Here is an 18,276-nt window from a genome sequence, read left to right as displayed (position 1 = left end):
AAACACTACTGCTTTTGTCTGGATGCCACTCAGCTTGAAGTCAGTTAGAGCAAGGGACAAAGTAAGGAAGGGGGGGATGGGTATTTCTGATTTGGAGTCCATAGAATCTACCCAACTTCAGATGCTCAATGCTGAGGAGTCTGGGAAGGGCCAATCTGGGGATGTGTGAATCATGGACTAGCAAAGGATAGCCCATGACCTTGGACAAAATAAGCATCAGAAGAGCCTTTTGGTCTGTGCGATACCCTAGAGATTGGAAGGTATAAAACTGAGAGGAAGCTGAAGATCTTGGACTTTTAAATTCCAGGCTTGGACCTGGCTTTTGTGGCAAGGTAGATATTACAGAATTAACAAAAGAGTCAAAGCTTTAGCAGAATAAATGGCCATTGCCTTTTCTGTGTTACTCTGGGACTCTTTAAGGAGCCAAGGCTACAGGGTTGGGGAGCATGGGGGTCTTGGCGTTGGTAACACCTTCCAGGAAAACCTCAACACGGACAAGGAAGAGAGGGTACAAGCCACCTTCTCTACTCCTAGTGCATTTGGAGAAGAATCCCCTAAATGTGAAACTTATAACAACTACAAATGCTGGATTCAGAAATTCATCTGAGCCCACAAAATAGCCCACTGATCCATTCATTTTAGCCAGGTACCCACCCTAGTCTCCCCTATGGCCACTCTCAACTTTCTCCATCCTTTTAAACAGTCTTTGCAGCCATCACTACTCACTTACTCTCCCCACTTACTCCATTCTCAGCAGGTGTCTTGCATTCTACCTCAAGAAAATTTAAGTCATCACACTTGACCTCACTCAACTTTGTGTCTCCTTCCCCTAGAAACATATAAATATCTACCCCCATTTTCTAGTCCCTCCCCAACTACTGATAAGGTGATCTTTCTTCTTTTCAAAGTCACTTCCTCCATCCCTCTCTGACTTCTCCATTTCAATCTGAGGCATATGGCTAAGATTGCCCTGCTAAGGTCACCTCTTAAGCAAGTCCACTGGGCATTTTTTCTGGCCTCTTGTCAATGGATTTTTCGGTGCTTTCTTCAGGCGCTCTGTATTTCCTTGACTCCCCTGTGCCAATTGTTTTCTGGATTCTCCTCTACCTCTCTGGATACTCGTGCTCTATCCTTATCATTATCATTGTCATCATCATTATCCTCTTCCTCCAGCTGTCCTTGAGAATGCTGGTAGGTCCCGTTTTTCTTGTCACTCCACGGACTTTCCCTGGGAGGTGTCAAGTTATCTCATGGTTTCAAGTACCATCCACAGGCTGGTGAGTTCCAAATCTGTATCTCCCTCCCTGACTACTCCCTTGAACTTCAGATCCGCCCACCCAGATGCTTGCTGGACTGCTCCACTTGGACTGAGATGCTCGAGGCACCGTGAACCTTAGCAGGTCCAAATCCTAACTCATCAATTCCCCTAGATCTCTCCCTACTCGTTGTAAAACCTATCTTAACCAATGGTACCACTGCTCACCTGGTCACCCGAGCTGGAGACCTGGCTCCTTCCTTTCTCCCTCAGCCTCATGTTTCCAATACCATCAATCTTTCAAATATTCTTGAACCTGTCCTTCCTTCCTCATCCCCACGTCATCAGCCTTAATTCAGGCCACCATCATCTCTTAGGAGGGTGATTTTAAAAGCTGCCTAATGGGTCTCCCTGCTTTCGTTCTTGTCCCCTTTGATTCTGTTATCTCCCTGCAGCCAGAGGCCACGGTGTCATCTCTCAGCAATATGCCCTACCCACCCCACACACACTAGGCTTCCTGGGATCTGATCCCTGTTCACAGCTCCCAGCTCATGTACAGATTTTCCCCACACACTCTATGCTCCAGCCTATCTGTGGTTCTCTGAACTCTTCCCCCGCCACACCTTTCCATGCACTATTCCCTCTGCCTGGATTACTCTGTGCCCAGCCTCCTACTGCTCAGCATTCAGGTTTGCCTCTTCCAGGAAGTCCTTCTTAAATTCCACAGACTTGCTTGTGCTGCTCTTCTGTGCTACTATGCCTCTCTAGGCTGATTACGGTCACACTCGATTACCCACTAACGTATCTGTCTCCCTCTGAAGGCCCTAAGATCTTTGTGGACGTGGATCCTGTCTTTGCAGTTCTAATCAGCACCTAGTAAGTACTTGTTGGGTAAACAAATGGACAGAAATCACAGTATGTATGCTCAAGACCCTTTCCTGTGTGTAATGCCTCAAACTTATGGTGCCCAAGTCTTACTGAGAGATTGGTGGAAAGACACAAGTTCCTGCCTCAGGACCTCTGCACTTGCTGGCCCACTGCCTGTAATGTTCTTCCTCAGATATCTCCCTGGTTCATTTTCTTACTTCTCTCAGTTTCTGCGCATCAGAGAGATCTTCCCCAAGCATGCTATGTAAAATAACACCCTCATTGCCTTATTACCCTTGTTTCCCACCCCTCCCTTCTGAGTGTTTGTTACCACCTGACATATCACATAGCTATTGTTTACATGTATCCCCCTTTTAAACATAAGCTCCTTACCAGCAAGGGCTCTGTTTTGGTCACTGTCAGTTTCCCTGCTGCCTATAAAAGCGTCCGGCCTTGAATTTATGCTCAAAATCTCTGTTGAATATTGAGTTGAATAACTATCTGATAGCAAACAAAAAAGGAAAGAAAAATAAAGGAAAGGAAAAGTAAAGGAACACAGGGACAAAAGGATAAATCCTGATGTTTTTTTTCCTCCTGGCTCTTGCCTTTGGCCCTTGTTTTTGTTTTTCTTTATGTTCTCTTGTACCTGAATCAAAGTATACATGATTCTGCACATGTCTAGCCAGGCCCATCTGACCATGGACGTCCTCCCACGTAAAGCTCTTATGTAAAGGCAGCAGGCATGAGGATTTGGTGCGTGCCTGCGTGTGATAAGAGGTTCCTTAACTTGAGATATGCTGTCCCGACAGCCCCCAGTTTGCTGATACACACGTGTGGTTTTCCCTGGGATCAGAGGTTCTAATAATGGGTCAGGGCCTTGGTCTCTCCTGAATGCCACGGCTGGGGTCCATCCAGGGAAGCAGCTGGCATCAAGGTGGACATTTCCCATCGGCATCAGCTTCCTTTGGTCCACTGGTCAAAGAAGTCTAGAGCCCCTTGGGATATCCAGGTCTCCTGGGCAGCCTCTGGTTGTGCGTGCAAGGAGCCTCCAGAAGGCCCCCCTTGCAAAGCATCCCCTCTCAATGGGATTAATGGTCTGCTTTCTGCTTCCGCTGCCAAGTCCCTGTAAACAGGTCTACATCTTCTACATTGGGAGGGAGAAGTGCAAAGGATGGAGGAGTCCCTAGGACGTGCCAGGTACGTCACCTATAAGGATTGTGAGACTCCGGAAGGCAGGGGCTGTGTCTATCTTATTCACGTCTGTCTTTTCCCAGCACCTAGCACAGTGCCTGGCATATATTAGGTGCTCAAAAAATTTTTTCTGGAAAACTGAATGAACCTTGTGAGAGTATCATTATTCTCCCCATTATGCAGAAGCAGCAGCCCCCTGTTATACCCTCCATTTCTGCAATGCCTGACACACTTATCATTACTTGTTCAAGTTCTTTTTCCCCTGCCAAACCTTAAGCTCCAGGAGGGCAGAGATTTTTCTCTGCTGTATCCCCAGCAGCTAGCACAGTGCCTGGCGCATAGTAAGTGATCAGCAAATATTTCTTGACTGACTGACTGAACGGATAGATAGATGGATGAAGCTCAGAGACATTGTGTATTTTATTTAAGTCCACAGAACTAGAGTTGAACCCAGTCTCAGTGACCAGACCATGAAGTCCATGACAGCAGGGATGGAGTCTGGTTTTTCTCATCATCAGATCCGTAGCACCACGGACAGTGCCTACATAGAGCAGGGGCCCAATAAATACTTATTGAGTGAATAAATGACTCACAGACTGAGCTTTTCAAAATTATTATTTTGCAACACTATTTAAGGAGATAGGGGCCTCATGTGCAGACATATCACAAGTCCCATTTTGAGAGAAGGCAGCATTTAAAGACACAGGCTGTTTTTTGGTAGCAAGGATTAAAGGGGAGAAAACAGGAGCAGAGTGACTGAAATGTGGGCTCCTTTCTCTGTGGGTAGAGTGCTAGCCTGCATCGCCTCACCAGTCAGTAGGAAGTGAGTCGGTAGCCACAGAGCACAGGGTTTCCAGCCACTGATCACTGAGACATCAGGGTCAAGGTGGCCGACAGGAGCAGAGGCAGCCAGACCTTCAGGAGCCCTGAAAGGAAAGTGATCACAGGGCTGCTGCTAGCACTGATGTGCACATTTTATGTGCAAAACTAACATAAACTGCTTCCTCTAAACTGACCAATAGGAAAGGACACCCTCTCTGGGCTGATCAGTTAGAAAAAGGAAGCTTTCTCTTTATCTGCCCTGAAAACCAATTAGATAAAGGTGCCCTCCCAGGTGGGCCAATCTGAAAAAGGCAGGCTTTCCGCAGGCACTAGCCTTGGTATCCCCTCAAAAGGGCACTCTTGTGCAGGGACCAACTTACTCAACCTTGGTGACCTTGAGGGATATTCACAAAGGGCAAGCCTCTTGGGGATACCTTGGCTCTCCAGCTCTGAGCTCACTGATACTGGGATGAACTAGCTCAGGTCAAACACTAGGCTGGTGTAACAACCTGCTCGGATCTAGGTGCCTGGAGCCAAGCAGGACAAGAGCTACACGGATTCACTTTTCGTCCAGATTTTCAGTCAGTTCAGTGCCCATAAAAATCAAGGGCCATGAAAATGCTGCCGGTCCCCGGCCTTTGTGGTCAGAGGAGCAGAGAAGCAGAAAAACAGCGTTTCTTGGTTTTCTGCTGTGTTCATCCCGGCACTAAGCATCCTGAAAAAGGTGTCAGAGATGAGCCTTGAAGCTTCAGGAAGTGCCCAAGGTTCAGATCTAGAATGTGTGCTTGTTCACTGTGTACAGGTGTGTAACAAGTGAGTCTATGTCTGTATATACAGATATGCACACATGCAGCTGCAGCTGTCATGCACCTTTGTGTGTGAATGTGAATATGTGCACGTGACCCCGTGTGTGTGTGTGTGTGTGTGTGAATGTCTGGGTGATGTCTGTTCTTGTGCACCTGTCTGTGCCTGCCTGCATCCATGTGCGCTGCTGTGGGACAGCATGGCTGTGTGTGCAGCCCCAGGTCCAAGACTTTCCGTAAGTGCCGTCACCTCTTCAGAGCCCAGCTCAAGCAGGCCAGGTACTCCAGCATACCCTGGGCCCACAGATAAAAGCCCCAGAGGAAAGTTCTGGTGCAAATCCCTGTGCAAAGAGGACCTGAACTTACCCGAGCTACTGGGAGCAGCCCTTGAGACTGCGGCCTGGCTCCCTGTGGGAGGAAACAGAAGGATCAGTGCATGGGGAAGCCTGGGTGAAGCCCCTTCCATCTGCTCTTCCTTGCAGCCAGAGTGGTCTTTTTGAAACCCCAATCTGATCATGTCACTCTCCTGCTTTGGACCCCTCAGGGGCTGCCAGCTACTTTCAAGAGAAAGGCCCAAAACCTTAGCAAGAACCACATGTCAATTATATTTCAATTAAAAGGAGGGGAAGGGGGAGGAGGGGGAGGAGGGGGAGAGGGAGGGGGAGGAGGGGGAGGAGGGGGAAGGGGAGGGGAAGGAGGGGAGGGGGAGGGGAGGAGGAGGGGGAAGGGGAGGGGAAGGAGAGGAGGGGGAGGGGAGGAGGGGGAGGGGAGGGGAGGGGAAGGAGGGGAGGGGAGGGGAGGGGAGGGGAGGGGAGGGGAGGGGAGGGGGAGGGGAGGGGAGGGGAGGGGAGGGGAGGAGAAGAAAGAGAAGAGGTACTATAAGGCCTCACATGGTCTGGTCCCCAGCCTGCATCAGCTCACCCTCCTCCTTCCAGCCTGCCTGACCTTATCCCAGTTACTCTAGCACGGTCGGCTCCCTCCTGCCACAGGCCCTTTGCCCATGCTCTCCTCTCTCCCTGGGATTCCTCCCTCTCCTCTGCTTCTCCTGACCCCTCTTAGTTAATCCCTTCTCAATTTCCAAACCTCAGCTCCATTCTTCCCCAATCCTCCTCACTAAGTCTGCTTCCCCTGCTGTAAGAGCTCAGAGTTCTGATCCATTTTCGTGACTGCACTTATCGTAACTGCAGAGATACATGATTATTTGAATGACTTCTCCCCTACTGGTCCATAAGTGCCACATGAGCCAGGCTTGTACCTGTTGCTGCTCATCCTGAGACCCTAGCCACTAGCACAAGGCCTGGCACAAGGCAGGCATGAGAAGACAGCTGTGCAATGAATGAGTGAATGAGAACCGGCAAGAGGAAGGCAGCTTATAGTCTACCTCGCCTCGCAGGATTTACTTGCTCCAGTTCTTCAGACCCCAGTAAGACCCCAAGTGCCAGGCTCTGTCACCCCTCCTCATCTCCAGAGAACATTTCTCACCAGGAATGTGGGGAAGGGAGGGTCCCTCTTACCTTTCCGTGTGATGGGACCCAAGTTTAGGACATGGGTTTGGTCTATGATGCCCCCCCTGCGGAATCTGGTCTCGGAGCAGGCCTGCAGGGAGAGGGTGACAAAGAAATCTTTCCACAAGGGAGACTGAATGTGGTCCTGCCAGGGGGAGTGGGCTACACCCTTCACAGGAGCAACCTCCTGCCTCAGGCTGGGACTTGAGGATGGTAGAGGCAGGGGTTGTTAGGAGATCGGTATACGTGGGCTCATGTCCCAGCTCTACCATATGTTAGATGTATGATCTTAGGAGAGTCACTGAGCCTCTGCGCCTCTCTCCCCATATAGAAAAAGGGACTGGTAAAATACCTCCCTCCCAGAGCTGCTGTGTATTAAAAAGTTAACACACATAAGTCACACTCGGTGCTTAAAAATGTCAGTTTCTGTTATTAGAACACAAGCTTGCAGATAAGCCAGAGGTTCTGCTGCACTGCCCTGACCCCACCTGACTTCCCCACAGCCTAGGTCTCCTGCCCGGACACAGCAGCCTCATCTTATCGCTCTGTCTACCCCTGTACTAAAACAGAAACATGGCAGACATGTTTATATGTTTTCTTTGAACCTGTGGCCAAATGTCTTCGGCAGGCTGAGGGAGGGGAGGTGACTCACAGGTTTGCACTTTTCATTCACGGTGTCGCAGAGGTACACTTCACAGTGCAGGTAGACCAGGTCATGGTTTCCAGCGAAACGGAACATCTGGACAGAAAAGCGGCCCTGAGGGGACTCCCCATTCTCCTCCACTTGGATGGTTGAGTCCTCCGTGCGTGGACATCTGGGAAAGTTATGTCATATAACATGGTTGGTTAAACAAACACCCTGGGGCCAGACTTCCTGGATTTAAATCTCACTCCACCACTTATTAGCTGTGTGACCGTGGGCCATTTACTTAACCTTTCCGAGCCTGTTTCCCTATCTACGTAGGAGGAATAATAATTGTAGCCCACACCATAAGATAGTTGCAACGAGTAAATGAGTTAAAATTACAAAGTACTTATTACAGTATGTGACGCACAATAGGTGATACATATATATGATTCTAAAGTAAAAATGTCATCGGTACAGAGCTGCAACCATCCTAAAGTCAGCACTTCCTGATTTCCCAGGAAATGGCATTCAGGAATCATTACCTACCATTTATTGGCTGTCCACTAGTGCCTGGTGTTAATTTTAACAATGGAAACGTCTGAGCACTGAGGGCCATTGACCAAATTGGACTGTGTGTGCTCATCGACACACATACACAACGCACCCAAACACATGCATAGAAACTCAAAACTGCACGTTCGGAGACTCACACGGGTGCTGGGCTGGAGCAGTACTCTCAGCAGGCAAATCAGGTACCCTGTCTGCTCTTTCACATGATCTGCTCAAAATGGATTTAGAAAAGGGGCTGAAGGCTGATTGCACAGGAGAACCGAGAAAGGAACTTCTGGGGTTGGGGTTCACTCTGCTCTGTGTCCCTTATGATTCAGATCTGACTTCGCTTGGCAAAATAAAAGCCCTGAGGTTAAGGGGACCCACCTCATGAAAGGCAGAGAGAGTGGCATCCAGCACTGCCCTCGGCAGCCCCAGGCACTCAACCCAAGCAAGGCACCTACGTGTCTCCTCTAGCTGCCATGGACTCCCCAACTTGTCTCCTCTTTACACGCCCCGTGATATTCTGAGCCTCTCACAGACTGGTGGTCCTCAGCCCAGCTCCCACCCATGCCACGGCAGAAACACAGGGCCACAGCCAGCATTTCTTCATGCTTCTTTTTCAAAACTTTCCAAGCTTTCCACAAGGTACATGCTCTACCTTTATACTCAGACAAAACAAATGCTTAAAAAATCCCTGCATAGATAGGTTTTATTTATGCCTATTTCACATATGAGAACATGAATATCCAGAGAGATGAGCTGATTTGTGTCTCAAACTACGAAATAGCAAAACCAAGATATGAACCCCAGTCTCCATGATGCCCCAATCGAGGTCATGCCAGCATTTTCCAAATTTCAGTTCTTTTTTTGCCTTATCCAGAAACTGTCTCCATGAATGTTTTCCTGTTTCCCAATATTTATATTATTATTTTACATTATTATATTATTATTACTATTTTTCTTTAAATCTGCACACCTTTTTACTGAAATACATCTATTTTTTAGAAGAGTGTGACCACAAATAGCAAACCAGTATTAGCTGCCATATATAAAACATGACCATACTAATAAATATAAAGTAAAACAGTGCTATTACATTTTACTTAGACACTGTTGGCTGTAAAAGGCCCCAAACAGACTTCTGCTCTCCTTTCTTTTTGTTGCAAAGGGAGATTAGCAAATAACAGAAGTGTGAGCATCAGATGAGCACCCAGTAGAGACTTTCCCCCTTGATTTGACCATGCAGATTCTAAGAGAACTGAAACAGAAATAGGTCAGTGTCTCCTGGGAGTGCTTTCTCTGATGACACTATTAAAATTGCAAATGCCCTCCCCTTTTCCTGCTTAGGTTTTTTCCCATAGCCCCTTCATCATTAATATGCCATGGATGTCACTTTTGTTTAATTGTTGGTCTCCCTGCTTAGAATATCAGCTATATGGGGGCAGAGATTTTTGCCCCTTCTATTCATTGTTATTCACACAGCCTGGCACACGTAAACTTCCAAAAATATCTGTTCAATTTATGAATGAAACTGTGAACTACTTTCTCACAGTGTGGTTCATGGTTCTCTAATGCACTTGGGTCAAAAGCAGCCCATCTGTGTCCCCCCTGTTTCAGTTGGCCCTTGGCTAACCATACCTCCACTGCACTCCTCCCAGCCAAGTGCCAGCCTGCTTCTGCCCAGGGCCTGCCTCTCCATCAGGTTTCTCATCCTTTTCTGAGTCCTGGACCCCCTCCACCATCTGGTGAAGCTCATGCTTCCCTCCTCAAAAATAATGCCTTAAATGCATAAACTAAATTACATAAGATTATAAAGAAAACCAATTAAACATAGCTCTTAAAATATTAAAACTTTTGATACATGCATTATATATTTACGTATCTATTATATAAATGTATATATATATTTACAAGTACATGGATTTGATATTACAGCAAATAATATCTAGTAGAAATTCAAATACTATAGTAACGAAAAAGTATTGATGTGTGCAAATGTTTTCATATGTCCTGCTAATATTTCTGTGGTTTCTTGCCTATATCATAATGAATGGCAATGCTAAATTTCAGCTAGAGGTGAATGAATATAAAAATGTACTTTGTACCCATCCAAGTCCAAAGACCCTCCCTGCTCCCAAATTCCATCCATGGGCCTTACCTGTCCTGGATGATGAAGTACTTCAAGGGGTCTGTGGCATTGCTGCTGGGTGTGGCATAGCAGTTGGTCATCAGCAGTGCAAATCGGGACAGGTCGCCCCCATCCAGCATGGTGCCCACATAGAGAAAGGCCTCGGCAGACAGGGCCACGGAGGAGCCTTGGTAGGGCTGTATGTAGGCAGGGCTCTGGAAGAGCGCCATCCACACGGTGAACGTTCCGGTCCCACCCATGCTGATGTTTAGGGCACTGCAAGAGGAGAGGGGCTGGTGAGAGAACCAGAGCTGAGAATAGCAACAGATAGGTCATCCTTTCTGGTCTGCATTCCTAAGCAGTTCCTGACAGTTATTTGCATTTTTATCCAGCAATAGGACTGGAACCCACCAACCATTGCTCTGCAAACTACAATGAGCACACACAGGTCACTTAGGGATCTTGGTGAAATGCGGGTTCTGGTTCTGTAGGTTTGGGGTGGGGCTCAGGGTTCTGCTTTTCTAAAGAGATCCCAGGTGATGCTGCTGCTTCTGATCCATAGACCATATTTTCTGTAACATGTCCACCCCCTCGGCTGGTGGGCCCTGCATTCAAGAAGTGCAGCAAGCACTTTCTCTAGGGAATCACCTAGATTCCTTTTTTGGTCTTAATCTAGAACAGTTTTAAAAGATGGGTTATGAGTCCTACAGGCCTTAGTCAGAGTTCTGGCTCCACCTACAGCAGAAGATTGGGGTTTTTAAAATGGGTTATTTTAAGTCACATTAAAAACAGCCACACTGATGTAGACTCCATGGGATTATCCTACAAAGGACACTGGAAGACTGATGCCTGAGGAAATGGGGTACGTGAGAAATGGTAATGTGGAAGTCCATTTCAGAGGTGAGAATGGGGTTATTGGTTTGGACTTGGTTAGACTGGAATGAGATTTCTAGCTCAAGCCAGAGAGAGATCTGCATACAGATGTTTTGTTCCCTGGAACCTACCAGGCCTGGGACATGGCCACATTGCTCCAGGGCACTGCTTGGCCAGGTGATGCTCCACACAAAGGCAGACAATGAGTAACTGTCTTCCTTCAAGTCAGCCAAGCACCCTCATCAGTGCCCAGTGCCCTTCCCCATGTCTGGTTGGCCCAGGGAACATGTGACCATGGGCAAGCTTCAAAGAAAAGGTCATGGTAGAGTGGGGACTCTATGCCTGGTGGCCTGGGTTTGAATCCCAGCTCTGTCACTTACTAGCCTCTACAACTTTGGACAAGTTACTAAACTTTCTTTGACCTTCCATTTCCATATCTGTATAATGGGAATAATAATAATACTTACACCTCCTGGGGTGTGCTAAGCTTTCAATGGGATGTTCCATGTAGAGCATTTAGCACAATGCCTGACATATGGTCAGCTCTCGATAAACACTTGTTATTATTACAACTATTATTTATTCCAGTATCAGCTTCATTGACCTATTCAGAGATTTTCAAGTTTATTCAGCAACAGGATCCTTTTATTTTTTTAAGTAATAAAACTGATAAAGAAGATGTGGTACATATATATACAAAGGAATACTACTCAGCTATAAAAAAGAATGAAATAATGCCATTTGCAGCAATATGGATGCAACTAGAGATTATCATCCTAAGTGAAGTAAGTCAGAAAGAGAAGGACAAATACCTTATGATATCACTTATATGTGGAATCTAAAATAGGACACAAATGAAGCTATCTATGAAACAGAAACAGACTCACGGACATAGAGAACAGACTTGTGGTTGCCAAGGGGGAGGGGGTTGGGGAGGGATGGAGTGGGAGGTTGGGGTTAGCAGATGTAAGCTTTATATACAGAATGGATAAACAACAAGGTCCTACTGTACAGCACAGGGAACTGTAGTCATATCCTATGATAAACCATAATGGAAAAGAATATGAAAAAAGAATGTGTGTGTGTATATATATATATATACCTGAATCCCTTTGCGGTATGTAGAAATTAACACAACATTGTGAATCAACTATACTTCAATTTAAAAAATAGGAAAAAAAAATAAAACCTCATGTGGCACTCAATGTGGGTGGAAGTTTTCTGGTTCCCACCCCTAAATCACCTCGTTAAAGACCCTCACACTCCAAGAAGCATAAATTGTAAACCCCTCTTTATTCAAACCCCTTCTATTTACAGAGAAAGAAACGGAGGTCCAGATATGGGGTACAATTTGCCCAGTCCCACAGCAGGTCTGAACTGAGACCTCTCCCTCCTTTCCTCTGGTCAAACCACCCTACCCCTCTGATAAGCCAGGGACCCTAATATTGGGTTCACCACTGCAGAGCACGTTTGTGCTTCTAAGAAAGACAGTCCAGCGTTGCCAAACCCATTTCACATATGAGAAGACTGACACTCAGAGTGGGCCATCCACTTCCCAGAGCCATCTGTGTGATGGAGCCGGGGTTTGAAGGCAGCCTCCAGACTTCCTAGCTGGGCTCCTTAGGGGCTCCTTATGGAGTCCAACACTACCTCCCAGCCACCTCCCTCCACCCAGCTCCTTGTGGGCAGCAGTTGACAGGGAAGCTAAGGGCCTGGTGCCTAAGGGGTTGTGGGGTAGAGCCGGCCAGGGATGTTGGGGACCCTCTCTGGCCGCACCTGACCATTGGCTGCAGGGAGGTCTTCAGGCTGACTTTCATGTCCAGCGGATAGGAGCATGCAAAGTTGATTTTGATGTTGAGGTCACGGATGATGAGCTCATCTGCCAGGTAGAGAGTGTTGCTGTATGTGGCATGAGTTTCATTCCTCTGTGTTAGGGTGGGGAGGTGGGGGGAGGGAGGGTGGAAAAAGGGGCATAGAATCTGAGTAAGACTCAAAGCCAAAGGTGTTGAAACTGCCCTCCCAGTTTCCGTGAGCACGACTCATGTGCTAGCCCCCTTCCCTCACCCCAGCTAAATGCTCATACTGCATCATTGCACTGGCCCTCCAATGACCCTAAGAGGCAAGGCAAGCACCTCCCTGCCTCTTGAAAGGAGACAGAAGTTCATGGGAACTGAGTGACTTGCCCCTGGTACAGGGGCTCTAACAAGCCTGGACTCTTCCCATCACCCCATGCTTCCTCTTGCAAACACTACAAAGACTGAAAACCACATACCGCATCATCATTAATGGTGGAACTTCAAAAAGCCATATCTGGCAAATGACAATTTTTTCCTTGTTTCTTTTGTCCTCTTTCTTTTTCTTTTGGGGGATGAGGGAGATGGGAGGAAGCAGAGCCCACTCACACAAGTGTTTACCTCTGGGTCCCTTTGGAGGAGGCTTCTATAGCTGAGGTCCTAGGTCTACAAACATCAGTGATGCAGACCCTGCCTCCCAGGATGGCCAGAGACAAACAGATCTGCTTCTGAACTCAGCGCTGATACCTACTGGCTTAGAATAGTCATTGCACTGTCTGGGCCCTAACTTTCCCATCTGTAAAATGGGGAACTATCACTATGGATCGTCCTCTTATTTGCAGCTAACATTTACCGAGCACTTACTATGTGCCAGTCACTGTCCTAATCATTTCACACACATTAACTCCTTTAACCCACTTAACCCTATGCAGTAGGTACTATTATTACTCCCTTTTACAGCTGAGGAAGCTGAGGCACAGCTAGGTTAAATAAGTCACCCAAGCTCACACAGCTAGCAAGTGGTAGGGCTAGGCTTGAACCAGGCAGTGCTCTGACCCTGTCCCACAATGGCCAGAACGTACCGTCATCACCGTCCCACAGGGCCCATCCCTGGCTGGGGTCACCACGGACATCCAGTCCCGGTCGCCCCTCTCAGTGAAGCCCGAGCACTGGCTGTCCCGCAGGTACATGAAGACCTTCTCAAAGCCCAGGTTCTTGAGCTGGCACTTGCCCAGGGACAGCTTAATATCATTGACCCCACATTCCAGCCTGCGCTCCACGAGGGAGAGATCTGAAATGATTAGGGAAGGCAGGATTGGAGGGAGGCCTGGGACCACAATTCAGGGTACAGCACACCCCCAGGGCCCAGGCCCAGCTAGCCAGGTTGGCCACCAGCTGGGGGTACTCAGAGTCGCTTCGGTCTCCCGCTGTGGTCTCCCTTCTGAGAGAGATGGAGACATGAGACTGGATTCCCAGCTCACTGGATGGATCCGCGTGACCAACCACCAGACCATGTTACCCTAAGAGTAGGTTGTATACAAAGAACAGTATTATCTTTGGGTCGTTCACTGCCCCGGCATTAAATAACATCGAATCCCAGTAAAACAAAACAAAACAACAAGCAAACAAAAAAAGCGAATAAGTGAACTGCAATTTCTTTCCACCCTTTCTACATCAAGGAGACAGTCCTCAATAGCTGCTAATGTTTTCAGTGCCCTACACTTGCTAATTTTCCTTTGAAACAACAGAGCGCAGACCTCTGGCTAAGTATTTGCAGCACATAACAAAGTACGGTTGGACTTTTTAAGTTGAAGTATTACACAGCTGCTGAAATTGAATAACTTTCTTTCATTGTATTCATTTTTACTGTTACCATCTACACAGGGTAAGTGTTACTTCCCACAGACAGACACAGCAGTGAACTTCAATGTCCCAGGTTTACTTAAGAGAAGGATGTGACTAAAATCAGGACTGGAATTTGGGAAATACTAGCCTGCTTCAGTCATTATACATATGGGGAAACAGGTTTAGAGACGGCCAGGGCCCTGCTCAGGGTCCTCAGCTGGTCAGTGGAGGGCCCAGCCCAAGGAAGTGCAGACTGCGGGCCACGCCTGCGTTCTTGTGCTGCAGGGATATAGTTCAGGTAGCCTCGGGCCAACAGGTGGCAGCCACCTGCATATCCACTGTGGTGCAGGGGGCCTCAGAAAGAAGGCTGGGGGTGAGGTTGTTCCCCAAGCTCTGGGAGCCCAGAGAGCTTCTTGCTGGATTAAATGGATATTACCGGACCGACTTTCCACTCAGATTGGATAAAAAGCATTCCCTGGGTCATCCCCACAGGCCCCCAATTCCCACACAGGAATGTGTCCCTCCCCTGGTCGCTGACATTTCTCAGCACCTCCCCTCCTCCCCACTGGCCTCACCAGTGATGCTGAAGTCCTGTTTGCACTGGCAGTGCCATCTGCCATTATCCGATTTGCAGTCCTCGTCTACACTGCACTCCTCACACGTCCCCTCCACGGAAGCGGGGTCTGCAGGGTTACAGACAGACAATCAACAAGGATGCGCTCCAGTCCCTCGAGGCGCCCACGCGGCCCGGTTGCGATGGCGGGGAGTCACCCACTCACCTGTGCAGTAAGCCAGATGGCACTCGGGGGGCGCCGTCAGGTTGTAGACATAGTAGCCGCCTGCACAGGCCTTCACCTGGACAAGCGTGTCCCACAGGCAGCAGTGGCCGCTCCAATGCGCGCAGGCCCTGCGGCTCACGATGCCCTCGCTGCTCGACGGGTGCGTGCCATTGAGCCACATGGGGGCGGCCGTGTTGCAGCGCAGGACAGGCACACAGGTCTCGGCCAGGCGCACGCCGCCCTGGCCCACGAAGCGGTACCAGCCGGCCACGTCGGAGTCGCAGGCGTAGCCCGCTCCGTACTGGGCGCTACGCCAGTACTCGTCCAGGATGCGGTGGGCCTGGCACGGGTCGGCGCACACAAGCATGTCGCCCTCGTGCACGCAGTCCAGGCCAGGCCCGCAGGAGCCCGGGGAGCATTCACAGCGCCTCCCGTCCCCCCAGTAGCCTGCGGGGCACACGCACGAGTAGTTGCCCTCGCTGTTGACGCAGGTGGCCAGGGTGTGGCAGTGGCTGAGCCCTGGCTCAGCACACTCGTCCACGTCTGTGCAGCCGAGCTCGGAGCTCAGGCGGAAGCCTTCGGGGCAGACGCACGTGTAGGAACCTGGCGTGTTCACGCAGCTGCTGGGGGCGGAGCAGTTGTGCGTCCTGGGAGTAGCGCATTCGTCCAGGTCCTCGCACTCGAGGCCATCGCCAGTGAAGCCCGCCTGGCAGGAGCACGTAGTGGCAGCCCCATCCTCCGTGCAGGTGGCATTGCTGTGACATTCAGAGCAACTTCCTGCGGACAGAAGAGACCAGACTCAGCGTGGAGGCCGCTAGGCCACTGGTCACCCAGAGACTCTTCCTGTGTCCCTTAGGGTACCCACGTTCTTTAAGACTTAGTCCATAGACGACCACCTTCGAAAGAAAGAAACCAAACTCCCCTGATGGTGTCTAAGCATTGCCTTCAAGCTGTGTCTTCTTTTCAAATGTCCACCTTTCCACCTCCAGAGGAATAATGCAGAGTTCTTGACACCCTGGTAGGGCTTAGGTGACCCTGTCACCCCTTCCCCGACTTGGTACATTCTATGCCTTTTGCTCAGATCTCCTTCCCTGCTTCCTCTCTCTCTCTGGCGGTGGCAGTCACACTTTGTGCCTCTGTGACAATAGTAATAAGATCGTATGGAGAAATCCAAACGAACCTTCTGGCCAACCCGATAACAGTAAAGATAGTGAGCTGTTGTTTATTAAGCACTTAGTATATGCCAGACACTGGGATAGGCGCTTTCTATTCATTATCTCATTGAATCCGCTCCAATGGCCCTGGGGAATGACTTTTGTATTTGCCCTTATTTTAAAGATGAGGAAACAAGATTCAGAAGTTTTAAGCCACTTGCTCCACTGGTAAGCAACAGAGCTAGGACACAAGCCAAGGTGGCAGGACCATAGAGTGTGTGCTCTTAACCACGACAACACGATGGTATTTACTCTCTGTCCCAAAGTACCCCAGCTGGAGATTGTGAGGTGGTGGCCAGCTCCCTTCTCCAAAGGAAAAGCTGAAGCAATGGGCAACCCAATGGAATGGCCACTTAAGTGTTAAACGGGAGGTATTTGAGAGCCACCTGGGTGTGTTCAAATCTCCTGTGTGGTTGAATATGTTCTTGACCTTCCAGTGACGTGCCAGGGGACCATAGTGATGTTCTAGACTTTTGTCTCTCAATATGTGATCCAAGGACCACAGCATCAGCATTATCTGGGAGCTTGTTAGAATGCAGAGTCTCAAGCCCCACTCCAGACTTACTGAATCAGAATCTGCATTTTAGTAAAATTCCTGGGTGAGTCCTATGTACCTTATAGAGTAAGAAATGAATTTAGAATAAAAACTGTGCAAATCCCAAGCATAATAGGAGAGGGAGCGAGACCGCCTCTGCTAATGTGGGCACTGCTCACTATACGCACACAGCACTTACTCGCTGCCGAGGTGTCAGAGGCTGCAGCTATGACGACCCAAGAGGTCACCACCACTACCATCCACGTTAAGGTCGAAGAGAAGAGCCACTTCATCTTTTCTGCTCTTCACAGCTACTTCTGGTCTGGGGAGACTTTCCCAAAGACAAGGAAAAGCTGGCCTCTTGGGGTTTCCAACTTGTCCTTGACACCTGAAGTCCTGTGAACAGAGACGGATGGGATAAACACATGATCTAACTCCCAGCCCCACGGTTGGGAGGAGTACTTTGGTTGTGCACTGCGTAAGTCCAGGAGATGCCATTTATGTGAACCACAAAAAGTGTGTATTATTGTGGCCCTTGCTTTGGTGGCGTTTTCCCCTCTATGGCCCTACTCTTAACTCCCACTCACATCCCAGCATCAGCTTCCCCAGTTTCAGCGCATTTGGAAGAACTGAATCTCTCATCTGGAGCAGGAACCAGCAAGATGGGGGAGTGTTCTGGACTCACCATCTTACTGGAGGCAGCTTTGGGTTTTAACAGCCAACTCCTGATCCCCTGATGGGAAACTTTGAACTTGCCCAGATACATTTATTCATTCAACAAACATTTATTGAGTAGTTAACTATGTGCCAAACAGGGAGCTATGCACCAAGGTGACAGACAAAGTCCCTGACTTCATGCAACTCACATATTGTAAAGAAGTGGCTTGAGATAAGCAACTTGAGAGGTGATTAACCTTCGTAATGTATTTTAATGTTTCCAGAGTGCTCACTTATTATTTCACCCACCTGGCAAAGTAATCTACTATTACCCCAATTTTTACAGCAGCAAAATAACGTAGCATGGTGGTTAAATATGTGGGACCTGGAGCCTGCAACCAGGATTCAAATCCCTATTTTACCAATCACTATGATTGGTAAACTCATAGTGTAACACTGGGCAATGTGTTTCAGTTCGCTAAGACTTAGTTTCCTCATCTATGAAATAGAGATCAGTGCTTGCACAAATTGAGTGACTACAATGCATCAGCCTCACTGTGAAGAAGTCCCCTGTCATCAAAGAACCTGTGTCCTAGAAAAGTGTTTTGCAAGCCTTTGAGACAATGATCTGCTATAAGAAAATTAGTTTATGCCATGACCCAGTACAGCTGCTTGTACACACACACACACACACACACACACATGCACACACGAAATGAATATTTTATAAAACAATTCTTACCATTATGGTGTGCATTCTTTGATGACATATTCTATTGTATTTAATTAAAATAAAATTCTGAATGTAATCCACAAATGATTTCATGAT

The 18,276-nt window shown here is 48.3% G+C and overlaps 1 protein-coding gene across 1 annotated transcript; it reads right to left on the bottom strand.

The window, feature by feature from the left end:
- Nucleotides 1–4,177: 4,177 nt before the first annotated feature.
- Nucleotides 4,178–17,083, bottom strand: UMOD (uromodulin). The gene is made up of 10 exons (XM_060078161.1): nt 16,990–17,083; nt 15,042–15,818; nt 14,838–14,945; nt 13,500–13,708; nt 12,401–12,549; nt 9,782–10,027; nt 7,096–7,258; nt 6,453–6,534; nt 5,305–5,346; nt 4,178–4,239 (listed from the first exon to the last, which is right to left on the bottom strand). Exons 1-10 carry the CDS (start codon nt 17,081–17,083, stop codon nt 4,178–4,180), a joined length of 1,932 nt encoding a protein of 643 aa, XP_059934144.1.
- Between the last annotated feature and the right edge of the window lie 1,193 nt (nt 17,084–18,276).

This window comes from Mesoplodon densirostris, chromosome 16 (genome assembly GCF_025265405.1).
Source record: "Mesoplodon densirostris isolate mMesDen1 chromosome 16, mMesDen1 primary haplotype, whole genome shotgun sequence".
Classification (NCBI taxonomy): Eukaryota; Metazoa; Chordata; class Mammalia; order Artiodactyla; family Ziphiidae; genus Mesoplodon; species Mesoplodon densirostris.
This window is presented reverse-complemented; position numbering and strand designations above follow the sequence as displayed.

Bases quoted from the DNA above. Each gene is read 5' to 3' on its own strand.
- UMOD (XM_060078161.1), bottom strand. From the start codon at position 17,083: ATGAAGTGGCTCTTCTCTTCGACCTTAACGTGGATGGTAGTGGTGGTG. The intron at 6,535-7,095 runs GTGAGTCACCTC...CTCTCCCTGCAG, and splicing joins TGAATGAAAAGTGCAAACCT to GCCTGCTCCGAGACCAGATT. The intron at 4,240-5,304 runs GTAAGTTCAGGT...CTTTCCTTTCAG, and splicing joins GGCTGCTCCCAGTAGCTCGG to GGCTCCTGAAGGTCTGGCTG.